The following is a 17,215-nucleotide window of genomic DNA, read 5'->3' on the forward strand; positions in this document are numbered from 1 at the left end:
CATCCCTGTTGGCTGTGACATTGTGGATTTCACTGGATGTCCCTAGACTTAAGAGTGACCTCAGTCAAGTATGTTGACACCTCAGCCGTAATAGTATGACTGGGTCACCCAGGGAAAGGAGATGAGGATGAAGCAGCTGTTGAGTCCAAATCAGTTGTACTGCTGTAGGTTGCATCCTCTTTCTGAAAGGCAAATATAACATATGGAACTAGTTTCATTAGAAAATCTTTTATGCTTCCTGGCTCATTTCATGACCCCTGCAGGTCATGAAAGTAGCCATGAGGGAGAAAATTGTAAACTAGCAGGGAGGTATTGAGACTGTTCAGGTGTTTAGCACGCTAGTCTGTTCAGCACTGACACAAGTGGTGATACCAGAATTCAGATTGCAGGCTTTGATAGTCAATATCGTGGGTTTACTGTAACCGTTTTAGGGCAGGGTTTACATCAGGAGCGTGGATAGAGACTTTTTTTGTGAGCAGTCTTGAATGAAAAGCAAATTAGCTAGAAAACTAGCTAATCCATTTTGAGCTAATGTATTCTATAGCTTAGTGCAGTACCACAGAGTCAAAGCCTTTATCCCAGTTAAATGTTATTCAAATTATTTACTAACCAAATTAATGCTAAATTATTATAATTAAATGGAAAAAAAAATAATCTCTAGTAACTACTGCTGTTATGTTCAGGAGGATCTCAGGAGAGGAGAGTAGGACCTTGGAGTGCCAGCAACATGGCATTGTCAGTTTATCATGGAAAGATGCTAACAGGGCACTTGTACTTCCTAGCTCCTTCTAGAAGATTTTACACATATTTTTACATGCATGTACATGCAGTTCACCCCTGTGGGATGTTTAGGTCCAGCCAGGTAGTAAAGGAGTTGCTGTTAAAACAAAACTCCTGATGGAGAATTTGCTCTGGTATTTAGTTTTTACCCCATTATGTGCAATCTCAGTGGTCTTGGCCTTTGTGGAAAACTTGTGATTCCCTTTTTCCCCTTTATGCATCGGATCTTACCTCCCTGAATATGTTGATTCCAACTATGAATATAACTTGGAGTATGCACTGTGAAAACCAGTACGGTGATGAATACTTCAGTGGGAAAACAAAAGCCATAGTAATAGTCCTTCTGTGCGAAGGAAGGTGGTAGTTCATAGTGATCCTTGTAAACTGAATGACTTTGTGATGCATCCATTTTTCTCCTGTTTTAGGTGTTTGGAAATGCTCCTCCAAGTACAATGACAGAAAAATTTTCTGACCTCCTGCAGTTTACTACTCAAGTGTCACGACTGATGGTGACTGAAATTCGACGGAGAGCATCAAATAAGTCCACAGGTATTGCATGTTTGGGCACAAGTTTGAGCTTTGTGAGGTGTGCATTTCAGATCAGTCAGAATACTATGAGCGGCCATCCACAGCTGCTGTGCAGGCTCAGAAATTGAAGTTTTTGCAGTGAAAATGCATTGTCTACTGTTGCTTGGGGTGAGAGAGAGAGGAGAAGGAAGAGGCTAGAGATTTTCTCCCTAGATTACAAAGAAAGCTGAGTTCCACAAACCTGACAACACATGAAAGAGAGGCATGAGCGAAGTTGCATCGCTGCTGGTAGAAGGAGACCAAGAACATGCATGTGGACAGCTGCTGTATCTTGCCTGTGGTGCGTGTTGGTGGTGTGTTTTGTCCCTCGGATATGTTAACAGTTCAAAAACATGCATTTTGAATTACCTGCTGGTTTGGAAGCTAGTAAGTTGTAAAATACAGTGAGTATGACATTAGGACCAGCACTGCCAGCCCTAGAAAAATGCTACAGGACCCCTCTTCCGTTTATTTAAAGTGTCAGAGTAAGATTTGGATCTGTTGAACCCTGAACGTGTATTGGGACCATGAATGTGTATACCTGACCATGTACTGGGATTTGCAAAACTGAGGACAGTGTGTCAAGAAGACATGTTTCATTAGCTTTTCTGTTCGATTTCCTCTTTTGAAGAGGAGTGCTTCCAAGAAGTATCAAGATTTTGTTAGATAACTTTAAGATCTGTGCTAGCTTCTCTGTTTGGAATTGCTGAAAATAAGGAAATAGCGGGCTGGAAAAGGCCGCGCAAATTAGTACACATAAAGTCAGGAGCCACAAACTGTGCCAATTACAATTTCTTTCCATTTTGAGTAGAGTGACTAACAGTGAAACATTCCAGATGGCTAAACAGATATCGTAGACAAAACCTGTTCTCTGTGGGTAAACAGGCACAAAATGGCTTTTACTTGGGTATTTAGGGGAAATAAATGTCCAACAGCCATGCTGGCAGAATGGTAGTGTTGGTTTGACCTTTTTTCCTGGGGAACATCTGTTGTGCCTGCTAGTCATTTGGATTCTGCTATGAGTGGCTATTTTTGTGTATTTACTACTTAAGCCATACCTCTGCTTGTTGCTCCAAGATAATCCAGTTGTCATCCTTGAAACCTCACAAGTCAGAGGTGATTTTGTTATTGGTTTTGGGGATTTTCTTGTGTTCTACTGCACTTGGAAATTTAACCACAATGACTTAAAGGAGAGTTTGGTACTCTTCTAAGCTTGGATGGTTTTGTTAAAATGGAAAGCAGACATTTTTCCTGTATTATGAACGTTACTATTACTTTGGTCATTAAACACTTTCCAGATCTTGGGTAAGAAGGCCTGATAGGTCTGTGTTCCGCAGTTGCGCTGTGACTCTTGATGGGACCACGGAGTTGCAGTTTGCTCTCCCCGAATGAGCAATTAACAAGCTATTAAAACTCATAGTTTGCAGACTTCTGTCTTAAACTGTTTAGAGCTAGATACCAATTTCCTGCAATACTGAAAAAACATAATAGAAATGATTGGCTTCTCAGAATACACTTTATGTTAAAGACATAATATTGTGTCTATGGATTGTGAAGGTTCTGCATTTTTTAAACTTCTGTTCTTTTTGTGTACCGAACAAAAAGATACAGCGTATCTTAATAGCTATTAACAGGTAATTATATCTCCCAGCTTGTTTTTAAAAGTGAAAAATTTCATTAACAACTCTATGCTGGAAATGTCTCTGGTGGTATCCAAGTGCAAATTCCTGATCGTGTGAAGTGCTTGGTTTAAGTCAACAAAATTGTTGAGCTTGTTTTAGAGAGAACCTTTCCATAGAAACAAAATCAAAAGTCAACTTTAGATACTTAAGGGAAGAAATTTTACAAGAATTTGCTTCCTAGCTATAAAGAGATAAATGTGTTGGCAGTATTTTCCAGTTGGAAATGTGGTATGATTAAATCTTGCTTGTTGGTGTGTTGGGTTTCTTTTAGTGGGGTGGTTTGCTTTTCTTTCCCTCCTCCCAGTCTCATAGTGGAGCACGGGGCAATTGTTTTCATCAGGCCATTGGATATTTATGCTAATAGCTATGTGAGTAATATCTGCGTCGTGGAGGCATATCTCAGTTATTCTTGGCAGACTGTAGTAGTTTTCTCAGAATCGTGTTTTGTGATTCAGTAGTAACTGTGCCAGCACCCTATCTGAAGTACTCTCTAAACATTGCCATTGTGGTTACATGTTCAACTAGTTTCAACTGTCCTATTTCTCTAGTATGCATGGAACCTCGGAGTAAGAAAAACAAAGTGGTTCAAATCGAGTTAAATTTTCTTGTATAAGCCTTTGCTGTACGACAGTGATAATTTGCAGATGACAGCAATAACCACATCTATGAGAATTAGTGCATGCTTTCCCTTGCCCTGAGGTGTTTAGTCCATTTTAGAAGATGGTGAGGCCTTGGTTGAGATGGCACTATATACTTGAGATCTTTAGCTGCCAGATTTCCTACAATAAATCCAATTTTGTGTCTGAGTTAATCAAGAAGTTGTGGTAGTATATGCTAAAATACATGTTCAAACATCTATTTCTAGTGTAGTCTCAGTTCTGAAATGAACCTTTCTTTTGAGAGCAAGTACATCTGGCCTAGGGCTGAAAAAGATAAGACTTCTTAAAAAAGGGATGAGGACAGCTGGAATCTTGGTAGAATAAACATGGCTACTAATGGCTACTTTACCTACTGATGCTGGAGGAGAAGCAACACTGTTATTTCATGTGTTTTTCAAAAGACACATCCGGGACACAATTGGTTCCTCTGTGATTTTGCAGATATTTCAACAGCATGTCCTAGAGGGTTTGGCACATCATCATAATTTAGACCCAATGCAAAGACAAGCCTGTGACAGGGAAGGTCGATTCAGGCAATGCCTCCTGTACAGGCAGGAGGACTTGTGTGTCATTTCAAGCCGGGCTGGTGCACGATGAAGTGTGGTCCCCAAAGTCCTCTGTGTGCAAGAAGGCGGAAGAGCTTCTTTCTCCGCAACACAGATGGTGTGAGCTGAATAGCCCGGGACCTTTTGGTTTATCGTTTCAGTGAGTACCTGTACCTTGTACATGAGAAATCCCAACTACTGAATAGTTTCACGATGCAAACTTAAAGATGAGTGCAACCTGTCCCCCCGGATCAAACCATGAGCCCGTGTAACTGAGTGGTGGGTTCCTGGCTGCGATCACTAACAAACAGAAAGCAAGAAACAAGGCTAAGTACAGAGTATACCTTTCTCTTTCACTCTTAACAGCTTATCATGTTGCAGCAGTGTGCAAACCTGGGATTTGGTACTTTGTAGTCCTTATTCCACATTTACTGATATTGTTTTCTAACTCAGTCCAATGTTGCCTTCATCTTGGGCACACCAAATGACATTCTGACAGCTCTCATTGTTTAATGCATTAGGATATATAACCAGTTGCTATCACAGGGAGGTTCAGAATGATTCCCTTAGTGATGGGCAACCTTGGAAGGTCCTTCCCCAGTCAGAATATGAATAAGTGGTTGTGGAGACAATCCATGAAAACTGTGCAGAAGGGTAGAAAATTGAAGAGTGAGAAAGCAAAATGATTCATCACAGGGCTAGAACATTTTAATCTTCTGTCAAGGTCAATTTCAAAAGTTCTGGTGGTTGTGTGTTTCGTGTCTTGCGTAATTGATTTCAGTCAACATTCATTCTATATTTGCAACATTCTCTGTATGCGTTTGTCTCAGTATTTACTATTTAATGCTAAATTTATTTTTACCATACCTCTAGACTCATTCAGCTAATCTCTCCTACTTCCAGAAACAACATTTTCAGTTACTGTTTATACCCTCTGAATACTGTGGGGTTTTTTGTTTGTTCTTCTCCAGTTTCACTGATTTACTCAAACTGTTTCATCAGCGAAAATGCTTTTAACCTCTTTCGGCATTTCTCTAACAGATCTGCTGAAAGACTATCATTATCTTGTCTTCAAATCACTTGGGGAGACCAGATTGATAAACTTCGTCATAATATTTAACCAGAAAACCACATTAGTGGTTTGTATTTGGCCTCTAACAATGCCTACCTTTGTTCTTTTTAAAATTCCGTTGATCTGCAAACTCTGCCTTTATTGTTCATTTTTATTGCAGTTTACCTCTATCACATCAGCAGAACTAATTTTATGTTTGCCTTAAATGCAGAAGACTTAGTGTTATTTGTTGAAGTGCATCTCACAGTTTGGGTAAGTTACAGATGGTAGTTAAAGGAAGCTTCTTATCTTCTACTCATAAGCAGCCTCTTGGGCTCCTCCCATAGTGAAGTCTGAAATTACTTATAGTATCTGCTTCTCTGAAGAGTGGAAGATCTTTCTTGATAAAATAAAGGGATTTAGGGGCTGCTTTCAGACCTATTTGGTATGTCAGTTAACTTCTGTTAAGAAGAGAATATATTGGAAATGATATCACATGCTGTGTCTATACGTCTTGCGTGAGGTTTTTTTCACCCTATATACTTTTTCCTGTCCTGTGTGTGACTTTGGTTTACAAGGTGATTCTGTTTTGAATTTATTGAAATGGCTCTGAAAGGGAAGCAGTGTCCTATCAGCTACTTATCAGGAGTCAGTTGTGATCAATGACTGCTATATCTTGTTACTTTTGGTTAACCTTCAATTTCTTTCTGATGCTTTTTACCAGATCTCACAAGGCAAGTGCAGTACAATATAGTTCCTTTCCAAGAGATCCTAGAAAACCTATTCTTTTATCAGCTGGGTTAGTGAGGCTAAACGCTGGCACAGTTGAGGTGTTTATCTTTGGCTGAGCAGCGCTCTGTTTGTGCACAGTGCAAAGGCACCAGCCACTTGATATCCGTGGCTTGTGACGACAGCACAGCACTGTTCCTGATGACTGAAGAAAGACTTTTTGCCATCCCATTTTTGTTTGGGTTGATACTTCTCTCTTACTATCTAGGCGGTTGGAATGATTTGTATTCTTTAACTCTAGTTATCTGACTGTGTTTCCAGGGATTCCCTGTGAGAAGTAGTAGAGACTTCTTGAAGGCTTGATTAGAGAAGGGGTCCCTGACATCAGCTTGCTCCCCACCATCCCCCTGACCCACTCACCCATACCTCCCATTCTCCCCCATCCCCTTGGGCATATTCACAGGTATTTTTTCACTAATATTCCACCCTGGTGTAAGAATAAGCTATACAAAAGTCTCATGACATTATTATATGCCATTTGTGGTACTAGAACATCTAACTGAAAGCATCATGTACTGGATTTGTCCTTCGTGCTTTTACTATAGGCAATGATGTTGCTTTTAATGTGGTGCTGCTTTTTGTAGCAATCTGAGTGGGTCTAATCCCATTGCTTTCCTTCTGCTGCTTTTCTGAAGTCCAGGATGGAAAGCATTCATGTCATCTCTTACGAATGAAACAAATTCTGGTGTTTTGTTCTCCTAAGCCTCTATCCCATATGTACTGAATCCATGCTGAAGAATCTGTGTATTAACTATGTGACCCCATAATTGTGATTATACTTAATGTATACCTGCTTGCACAGTTGTAAAGATATGTATGCTTACCTATTCTTTTATAGGTTTTTCTTTGCTATTTTGCCATTTTTTGTTAGGTAGCATATCCCAATCCTAGATTTAGTGGTTTGTCCTGTAGAAGTTGAAGGACTAATGACATCTGGATGGGGCACATAGAGTATATTAAAAAGACAACTTGAGCACTTCAAAACCAGGGAAAAGGTACAAGAAATAAATGAAGACTAGTGCTGATGATAGATATTAATCTTAAATGATAGTCTGATCAAACTTGCTCAGAGCAGCTGACAAGAGAACTTCTTCCTGCACTTAAAATGCTGTCTGTGTTTAGGTAGTGCTTAATTAAGACTGACAGTTTTGAAACTGCTATTTATAGTATTCAACTGCTATGTCATTTAGGATGCCAGCAGCATGACAACCTTTTCAGAAGCATAGATTTGCTTAACCCCTGAGTCTAGCTTTCAAAGATGACATAAAAGAGCCCAGGTGGCTTTTGGAGGCTGTGCACACCCTGTTTGGTACCAGCCCTACCTGCTTACAGCCAGAGGCTAATTGCCCAGCTCTGCTTGTGGTCAGATAGAAAGAGAATGGGCCTACTAAATAGCACCTAGTGCTGGGCTGGTGGGGCACTGTCATTGTAGAAGCAGTACATGCTTTAGACACACTTGACAGAGTTTAGGGAAGTGGCTTTTGCCAGGAATTCTGGCATTTTGCTTATATCTCTAGTGTAGGAACTATGGCTGTGGCATAGCTGTTGTGCTTCCGGAGCTGGTCTGCTCACCCACCCAACCATCTGGCTAATGTTTTGCGCTGGTGGTTTTGGAAAACAAAGTGCCTACCAGGTACTTCAGGTCAGTGTGCTGGGAAGTCGCTGCTTCTGCATTTGTGTGAGTTTAAGAAATTGCTTTACCTTTCACCTTAGTATTTCAGGCTTTGTCTTATCTCAGTCAGCCTCGTGCACAGATTTGGTAGGTGCCTCTCCTTACTTTAGCACCAGAACTGGACAAGCCAGTGGTTTATACAAAACCTGTTACGGGGTATATGTCAGCGGTATGCTGGTCTGCATCAAAAGGAGCAGGTTGAGGGAGGCGATTCTGCCCCTCTGCTTTGCTCTCATGAGACCCCACTTGCAGTACTGTGTTCAGTTCTGGGGCCCCCAGCACAAGAGGCATGTGGACCTGCTCGAGTGACTCCAGAGGAGGCCACAAAGATGATTAGAGGGCTGGAGCACCTCCCTTGTGAAAACAGGCTGAGAGAGTTGGGGTTGTTCAACCTGGAGAAGAGAAAGCTCAGGGGAGACCTTACAACAGCCTTCTAGTCAACCTGCTCTAGTGGAAGGTGTCCCTGCCCATGGCAGGGGGGTTGGAACTAGATGATCTTCAAGGTCCCTTCCAACCCAAACCATTCTGTCATTCTACAATTCTATGATGATCATCTACTTCACAGGTTTACTAGTCCAGCTCAGCTTACAGTCTGATGCTCCAGAAAATAATCTTTTCACTGTTGCCAATGCTAAAAGTTTGCTAAGTACTTTGCCATATAAAATGTGTTTCCTGTAGAATAAATTCCTTCACAGGTATGTGCTGGGGCATCTTCACAGCAGATGAAGCAAACAAACCAAGATTAAAATTGGATTTTTTTCTTCAGTTGTTGATTTATTCCTCTGTAATTCCTTTGGAATTATTTTTTTAAGCAATATTATGCACATTTTTTCTGTCCTAGTTGACACTAAAAGAGCTGAAGATGGTTGATATGCAGTTAATAATGAAAAATGATTTTGGATTTCTCTTAAGGGTAATGGACAATCATCTTGATTGGCATTATAGACTTTTAACATAAGTGTGTATTCAGGCAGCAATGAAATAGGATTTCATTTTCTGTTGATTTATTTATTGAGGCTGATAAATATTCAGCCTAGTAAACAAGTTATCTTTGACTCTGGCTGGGAGGGAATGGTATCTGATTCCAGAAGTGGTCTCCAGATCATAAGAAGAAGCCCTAAGTTGTTAGTGTTCTCATTTTCCAAAAAAATTTAGGATGGAGATGTGGTAATTGCTGATCTTGATCTTAATTTTACTTTTTATTACTATTTTTTATTCCTTTTGTCTTTCTACACCTCTCCTTGCCTACAATCTTTTCCCATTATCCTCCATATTGTTGTTTCAGCACAGTGCTTTTTTTCAGGAATAGAATACCAGCTTTTCCCATTGAGACCGCTAACTGATGGTGACTTCATGTCTGATAAAGAGTATGTTGTGCTTCATAAATCCAAAACACTCAAACAGAAGTTGCTGCATGTTACTGAAATCTGTCTGCTCATTTGAAGGATGATACATGACCTAAAGATGTACTTTTTGCAGCCCTGCTAGTGTCAAAGCCAAGTGTGTGTGTAAGACTGGAATGTGTGTCTGGAGAGCGTAGGCCTAAGCCTGGTCCTTCTCTCAAGTAGTGCTGCAGAGGTGAATTCATGCTCAGTGTTCAGGGCTGCTGAAAGGACACGTTCCTTTCTGCAGACAGTCAGACTGAATTTTTATTGCATGTTTTTAATTACCCCCCTTACAGAGGCTGCAAGTCGTGCCATAGTCCAGTTTCTGGAGGTCAATCAAAGTGAAGAAGCAAGTAGAGGTTGGATGCTGCTCACTACAATCAATTTACTAGCTTCATCAGGACAGGTAAGTCTCAAACAACAAGGCTAAAAGAAGTTGTGGGGTGGGAGAGACAAAAGCAATAAAATAATGAAGTGCATGAACAGGCACTAAAAGATTTAACTCTATTTGGCTTTCTATGTCAAGATCCTTTCTGTTCTACTGCCACAGAACTCCTGCTTTGGCTGCTTGTGGTTTTGGTTGCCTAAAAAACCCCATTGTTTTGGAACTTTAGTTTATAATGTTCTTTTGAATTACACACTCAACTTTTATTGTTCACCAAAGGCTTCTCTTGCATGCTGCTCCTTAGTGCCCCATGAGATGCAGGTCACATACACCACCTAAATCACTTGGCCTTTGAACGCAGGCTCCCCTTTCAAGGAGGGCAAGGGCAGTGATGAGCGGGTGGTATCATGAGTCTTTACTGCTCTGATTTTGGTGCTACCCTTCATCAAAGAAGTACACTCCCATCTCTGGCAGTGTACTGGACAGCTGTGTGGTTTATTCTTGCTGCTCTAATCTGCCTTTATAATTCAGCCCAATCATTTTATCTGTGTTTAGTATGTCACCAGCCTCCACCCCAATTTGTCTTTTCTTCTCACTAATGCTTTCATATTTTCTGCTTCCTTGCTCCTTATGCCTGCTTATACCTTCTTGCCAAGTGAGAGCATAAATTGAATAGTTGTCCTCCCACTCCCATTTCTAGTGCTACAAAGAATAGATAGCTAATGAGGGCTTGGCTGAAGGTCTTGTAATTAACATGTAAGCTTCTGTTGGCAGAGACTGTCAGTTTTTGTTTCTGTCCTGTGCAGTGACTGCTCCGAACTGTAGCTGTTAGGTGCCTTTGTCATGTAAATAAATTATGATCCTATTTTTAAGGTTACTCTTCGGGTAGGCATTCAAGAATAGATGGTGAATCCGTACTGCCATGTGGACACCTCACCAAAGGTGTGAGAAAGAAAAAACAGCGTTTGAATCAACTGCTTTATGGGAGTGTGACTTTTTGAATATAGTAATATGCTGAACTGGTTTTTTGCTCTGTTTTCTTTTCCCCCAGAAAACTGTGGACTGCATGACTACAATGTCAGTGCCTTCCACACTTGTTAAATGTCTATATCTGTTTTTTGACCTTCCACATGTGCCTGAGGTAGTTGGAGGAGCACAGAATGAACTACCTCTCGCAGAGCGCCGAGCGCTATTACAGAAAGTCTTTGTACAGGTAAGAAAGGTCATGGAATTTGCTTGAGGAATGGAAATACTTCACATGAGAAAACTTTTCCCTTGAACTTTTCACTTGCTCTTCTTGATTCTTCACAAAATGATGGCTCAGAGTAAGATGTATTTTCCTGCAAGCACAGTTTGAGGTTAAATTTTCACTCCGCCTGTGGTTTTTGTCCTTGGCAAATATCTCCTCCACAAAAATGCATGCAACTCTTCCACTCAGCTGCTTAAAAGGAGCAACATGTTGACTATTATTCTGTTTTAATCTAACTGGTCCTTGCCTTTGTATCTTGGGCCGTTACTGATTGTAATAGACATAGTAAAATAATTAGTATTGGTAATAACCTATAAATTAATTTAACATACGCTAATTTCCCTTTAATTATGGAAACAAACCATGAATATGGAAACAAAGAATTTAAATATGGGAACCATCTGAGCTTGCACTTATTATTGTGATTGTCCCCAGATATTCCAGGGACTCCATCTGACCTGCTCCTGCTTTCTGAAGTTTCAGCCAGAGATCTTGCAAAGAAATTCCCATATGGTCTTCTGAGATTTTAGAAGAAGCTGGCAGTTATTATTAGAAAGGGGTCAGTGGTCATACTGCCAGTTTCCATGTGCAAATTGGATGCATCTCTATGTGAGGTGTCCCTGCCCGTGGCAGGGGGTTTGGAACTATATGATCTTAAGGTCCTTTCCAACCCAAACCATTCTGTGATTCTATGGTTGTAGCCACATTTGCAAAACTAAAGAGGTCTATCAGTAGTCACATCCTTCAGGGATTTGAAGGCAGTGCTGAGATTTGTGAGAATAACATTTGACAGGCATTTTGGTACCTGCACTGTAGAAATAAAGATAAGCCCTATTCCCACAGTTACTAGCCACAGTGTCTGCCTAGTAACAGTATATGAGAACATGTGCATTTGCCTCTTCTTTTTGTCTTAGTACTACAGGCTGTCTTCCAAAGCAGAAATCACAATGTACTGGGAGCTATCTTTCAGAAATTGCTGTGCTATGTTTTAGTCAGCAGAGTTAATAAATGATCAATGTTATCACATAGGGTCCCCTATGCTACCACTCAGCTCTTTTCTGTCCCTCTTCAAGGGCTGTAAAGTGGTGATCTCAGACGAGCTGACTGGAATAGGTGAGGTTTCAGATAGCTTCTAAACCTCCTCCTCTGGACACAGGCAGCCTTGCAAAGTCTTCCTCCAGTTTTCTGAGAGAGAGTCTCAGCTTTTCATGCACAAGACACAAAATGGGCATCAGATGTCCTCAAAACATGCAGAAAAGGGAGTGCAACTGGCTGCATTTTGTTTTGTTTATGGTAAACTGAAAGTTCAGATCCAGGTGCCACTTATCCAGGTAGGTCAACAGTGTTGCTGTAGCCTTTTCTGCCGTGCTTTTCTAGCTGCTTTTATTTGGCTGTTTTTATTTGGCCAAGATGTTATGGGTACTGCTCTCCAAACAACCCATCAGTAACCTTCTTCCTGCATTAGGAAGGGATACAACAGTTTGCTTTGCAGAGCCTGTGTCCCACTGCAGCATTTAGACCTGTAAATTAAGTAACTGTCAGATTCTCCAAGAATGGAATAACCTGGTATCCATGCAAGTATACTGTGTCAGCCTAAAAGATTTAAACTCTGCTGCTAATCTTCTGCTAGTCATCTTAAACTGAACTGGGACTTGGAATAACCATGAGTTGAATAACCTTGTCTTCAAATCAAATTACAGAAACAACACACAAAGGGATAACAGTGTATTACTTTTTTTAATGCGTGTGCTATGTGGAGGAATGTTTTGCCTTTTACTAAGACTAAGCAAAACTAGCAACGCTCAAGGTACTAATGCTAGATGTTTGATGACTCCTTATTTCAGATCCTAGTAAAATTGTGCAGTTTTGTGTCCCCGGCGGAAGAACTGGCTCAAAAGGATGATCTCCAGCTTCTGTTCAGTGCAATAACCTCATGGTGCCCTCCCTATAATCTGCCTTGGAGGAAGAGTGCAGGGGAAGTACTAATGACCATATCGCGTCATGGCCTTAGTGTCAATGTAGTGAAATACATTCATGGTATGTATCTGTCTTCAATATTATTTATTGGTTGGGTTTTGGGGTTTTTTTTGTCTGTTTGTTTATTTGTTTGGTTGGTTTGGTTTGGTTTTTCTGTTGTTCTTTGATAGTTTTCTTAGTTAGGAAATAGGCACGAAAACAATAGATCAAGGAAAGCTTCCAGGCTTTTTATTTGGACACATGAGTATTTACATACAGCTACAATTTCAGAGCACTTCTGTAGTTCCTCTCATGTTTTGGTATAGAGTTTATGATGGCCAAAGGAAAGGTTTTTGGTAAATTCAGTAACTGCCGGTATTGAAAAATATTCACTGGGAAGATGCTTAAGTTTGGGGTTTTTTGATGCGAGCATTAATTCTTAACAGGAGTTAGTTGTTTTCAGTCCTGCATTTGAATTAGCAAGAGCAGCCTCTTACAGAGGTGCAAGGCAAGCTTGCAGTGTCCTGTTTACAGCTACTTGTCTGGTACCACTGTTGGTGGCAATAAAAGCATAGAGATGGCTGAGGACGTTGCAGGAAGAGGAACCAGCTCGATGTGTTCTGCTGACGCAGGTTGAGCTATTAGAAGCCCATGAAAACTGCTGCCCTGTAGTAAGTACTGGTGCATTATGCAAACCAAAAAGAGCTAATCTGGGTATGCTGGGAGGAGATTCTTTCTCCCATATGTCTTGCTTTTGCAGGAAGAGGCTGGGTAAGACTGTTAAAACTGCCACTGATTTGCAGTGTGTTCCCTGTTATCCAGGACATCAGGGGTAGCATACACTGATAACAGCAATACCTGTGTAATAATAGGCACTAGAAAATGCTTAGGGAGCACGGTGTGTGAGTGCAGAAACACTTGAGAACTTCCAAGTGCTGATTGATGGAACAGCCAGCTGGCTTCCTCCCCTGTGGTTCAGCCTGGCTTTCCCAACCCAAGGATGTTGTCTGTAGGGCCTGGCCCTAAGAGAGGCCCTGCTTTGCTTGGCAAAGACCCATGCCTATGCCCAAAGGGCATAGCAGTGGGTTTTAGTACCAGCAATACTGGTGCTTCTAGGAAACATACATGTAGCCTGTCCCAGAGCCTGCGTCACAACCAAGTGTGCAGATTTTGGGACACAGCTGGGAAAACCCTGGCTGCTAGGTGGGTTTATAGCCCCTATGTTTTCCCTGTTGGCTGACTGACTAGATCACTGACTGTTCAGCCAGCCTGCGTTTCTTCTGCTGGGCCCTTGTCTTTCTCACCTTGCCATGCAACTTGCAGATTGCAGGTTTTGTGCATCCTGAAGGCCAAATTAAAATCATCTCATGGTCTTAATCCAGGCTGTGTGCCAGCAAATGATCGAAGCAATCAGAATCATTCCATTTTATCACCTGTCCTTTTTTGAGACAAAGAGCATCCTGACTGTTTCAGGCATGGAAACTCACAGGGATATTTCTGTAGCTGGTTACAGATTTTGGTAGCTGATACGAGTAGTACTTTATTCATCATGTATCTTTGTAAGGGACTGGTTATGCTCTGCTTAGGAAGGGCAGCTGCCAAACTGGTTCATGACAAAAAATTTGCGAGAGCAAAGCAAGGTGAAAACCAGTGTTGAAAAGTATGTTGGTGGCCTGGGACCAGCTTTGCATACAAAATACTTGTGTTGCATTAATTTAAAACTGCATAAGTGTTTAGGTATGCAGGATTTGAGGTAGGAAATTCAGTAGAATATGTTTCTAATATTATATTTAGGGCTTTTAGACTATAGGAACGCATAGAAAGCATTTGTAGTTTTTAAATTGGAATGAATGTTAAAGTGAACTAACATCCTTATCATACATTTTGGTGGTGTACACCTACTGGAAAAAAAGAAACCCACAGTTTGGAACCCGCACCATGGAAAGCAAGTAGTTACAAGGCTCTACAATACCATTTTGACAGTTTATGAAATACGTCACCCTGCTGCTCCCACATATTTCACAGAAAAATTCAGTCTGTGTTTTTTCTTGTGTTAGCAGCATGTTTCAGTTCTAGTCAGAAAGATGTGAATGTACAGTATCACTTGGAAGCACAGAATAGTAATCAGTTAACTATTTCGGATAGGACTTAAATGGTGATAGGTATTTTCCCTGCATCTGTAACAGCCTTCTGGTGAGTTTTTGATGAGTGTAGAAGGTGTATGTGTATATGTCAAAACATGATGAAGCACAACAAAGAAAATAACCATGTTTTGACTGTCCTTTGGCATATTGTTACTACCGTTATTGCTTCTCTATGGGCTTGATCCACAGAGGAGTGAGGCTGGCATATCAGAAGATATTCTAGGTTCTTTAAAAAGTGAAATAAAATCTTAAAAATAAAACCATTCAGCATTCCCTCTCACTTGTTGATTAAAAAAAAATGAACCTGACTTAAGAGATAACATCTGTCAAGAAGCTCATCTCATCAAGAAGCTACGGCGTTTTATGGTATTCTAAGGAGCTTCCTTTCACTGTCTCATGCTTTGATTTGATCTCTGGGAAATTTTGTTCAGTCTAGCTAGAAAGATTTGCACTTGTCTTGAGCATGATGCAAAGTTAAAGTAGCAGATAATCGAAGGGAGCACCTTTAAAACAGGAGTGCAACCAAAAATCTGGCTAGAGATTTGGGAAAGCTTTTTGCAACAGGACCAATAAACTGATGGAGTGTGAGAAGTGTGCAGAATGAGCCAAGCTGTCTCTCTTTGATCAAGATTAATCAGACAAGCAAATATGCCTGCCAAAGAAAGGCTAACGAGAGTAGCAATAAGAAGTCATGGTGTAATGGCTTATGTGTAGGGTTTTATCTGACATCAGTAACAGGTTAGGTCAGTGATTTGTATAACTTTTTGTTTTAAAAGAAGAAAAGATGTTTTAGATGTATTTACAGTTGCCGTATTTGTCTTTTTATTCTGCTGAGTTATCTGGTCACATTTTTTAGCTTTTAGTGTTTATCTATACAGTCTTCTCCTTAGAAGAGTAAAGAATTATAAAAGAGGGAAAGGGGTTGGCAAAAAGAGGTTAGGGTTCTGATCCAAAGCCACTTGGGAATCTTAGTTGCCTTCAAGTACTCTGTGATATTAAATGTTGCGTGATAAGAGATAGTTAACTATGTTACCTTATTGCTGTGACTCTTATACTAGTTACGCTTCTTGCTGTGATTAATGTCACTAAAATCCTAAATTTCTTAATTGTGATTCTTTCAGAAAAGGAATGTTTGTCCACATGTGTTCAGAACATGCAGCAGTCTGATGACCTTTCTCCCCTAGAAATAGTTGAGATGTTTGCTGGGCTTTCTTGTTTTCTCAAAGACTCCAGTGATGTATCCCAAACGTTGTTGGATGATTTTAGGATATGGCAAGGATACAACTTCCTCTGTGACCTCCTCCTCAGGTATGCAAAAGTGCTTGAAGGAATGCAGACAGATCACCAAGCTTTTTCTGAGAAGATTTCTTAATAAAGAATTGGTGAATAGGTTTGAAGAAATAAGTGATTATAGGTTATTATGAAATTAAGATACTAGAACTAAAACATGAAATTATGTTATTCTTACCGTTTATGAAACTACATTGTTTAACTTATTCATTGGTACTGTTATTACTAAATGTTTCTGTATGTGCTAAGAAAGCAGATGCTTAAAAACGACTGGTACTAAATATTTAGGAAGAATTCAGAAAATAAATTTTGCCTGCAACTACTGATTTTTGGGGTTTGGTTGGGTTTTATTTTTGTTTTCTTTTTGTCTAGAGACATAGTTTATTGGTGGACTTGGCAGTGATTGGTTAACAATTGGACTTGATGACCTTAAAGGTCTTTTCCAACCTAAACAATTTTATGACTCTTTTGTTTTAACATCCTATCATAATGAAAAATCATGCACATAGATGTGGTGTAGGCTACTTAGTATCGAAGAGACATTTTTGTACATAAGCTCTAATACCAGAGTGCTGGAGAGAACTCTCATGTTACTAGGGAATCAGTGTATGTATGCGTTTGTTTTATTTGTATTTTTATGAAAGGTACTGCTAACCTCGTAATGCACCACAAAACATGATAATAAAAATGTCTACCCAAACAGAACTTGGATGTATTATCCATCCATGATTTTACTTCTTTCCATGGAAGAAACTTCATTCTTTTCTTTCTCAGTCTGCTGCATTATTTCGATAAAGCCCATCCTCAGTCTATGTTGCTTTGTTTGGATATGAAATTTTCTGAAGCAGCATGCTTAGCTGTTGAAAGAGATATGTTTTACAAATCCAAGACTGGGAAATTATGAGTGTACACCTTATGAAGTGTACTTGGGTCAAAGATGCTTAGGAAAAGTGCTGTGATGGCCATTAATGAGAAGTGTTAATGTTGCTATCTCCCTCTTTCAAGCCATTCCTTTTGGGTGCTACGATGCTAGGTTTTGGCACCCAAATATTTGAACTGAA

At 40.2% G+C, this 17,215-nt stretch overlaps 1 protein-coding gene across 5 annotated transcripts in view; it reads left to right on the forward strand.

The window, feature by feature from the left end:
• WDFY3 (WD repeat and FYVE domain containing 3) overlaps nt 1-17,215 on the forward strand; it is a 171,143-nt gene that overhangs the window by 60,331 nt on the left and 93,597 nt on the right. For all 5 annotated transcript variants that reach the window (XM_030491686.1, XM_030491689.1, XM_030491688.1 and 2 more), the window contains exons 4-8: nt 1,206-1,329; nt 9,427-9,536; nt 10,567-10,728; nt 12,609-12,801; nt 15,986-16,172. In XM_030491686.1, the coding sequence (XP_030347546.1) occupies nt 1,206-1,329; nt 9,427-9,536; nt 10,567-10,728; nt 12,609-12,801; nt 15,986-16,172 (776 nt within the window). The remainder of the gene's footprint in view (nt 1-1,205; nt 1,330-9,426; nt 9,537-10,566; nt 10,729-12,608; nt 12,802-15,985; nt 16,173-17,215) is intronic.

This window comes from Strigops habroptila, chromosome 7, assembly GCF_004027225.2.
Source record: "Strigops habroptila isolate Jane chromosome 7, bStrHab1.2.pri, whole genome shotgun sequence".
Taxonomy (NCBI): domain Eukaryota; kingdom Metazoa; phylum Chordata; class Aves; order Psittaciformes; family Psittacidae; genus Strigops; species Strigops habroptila.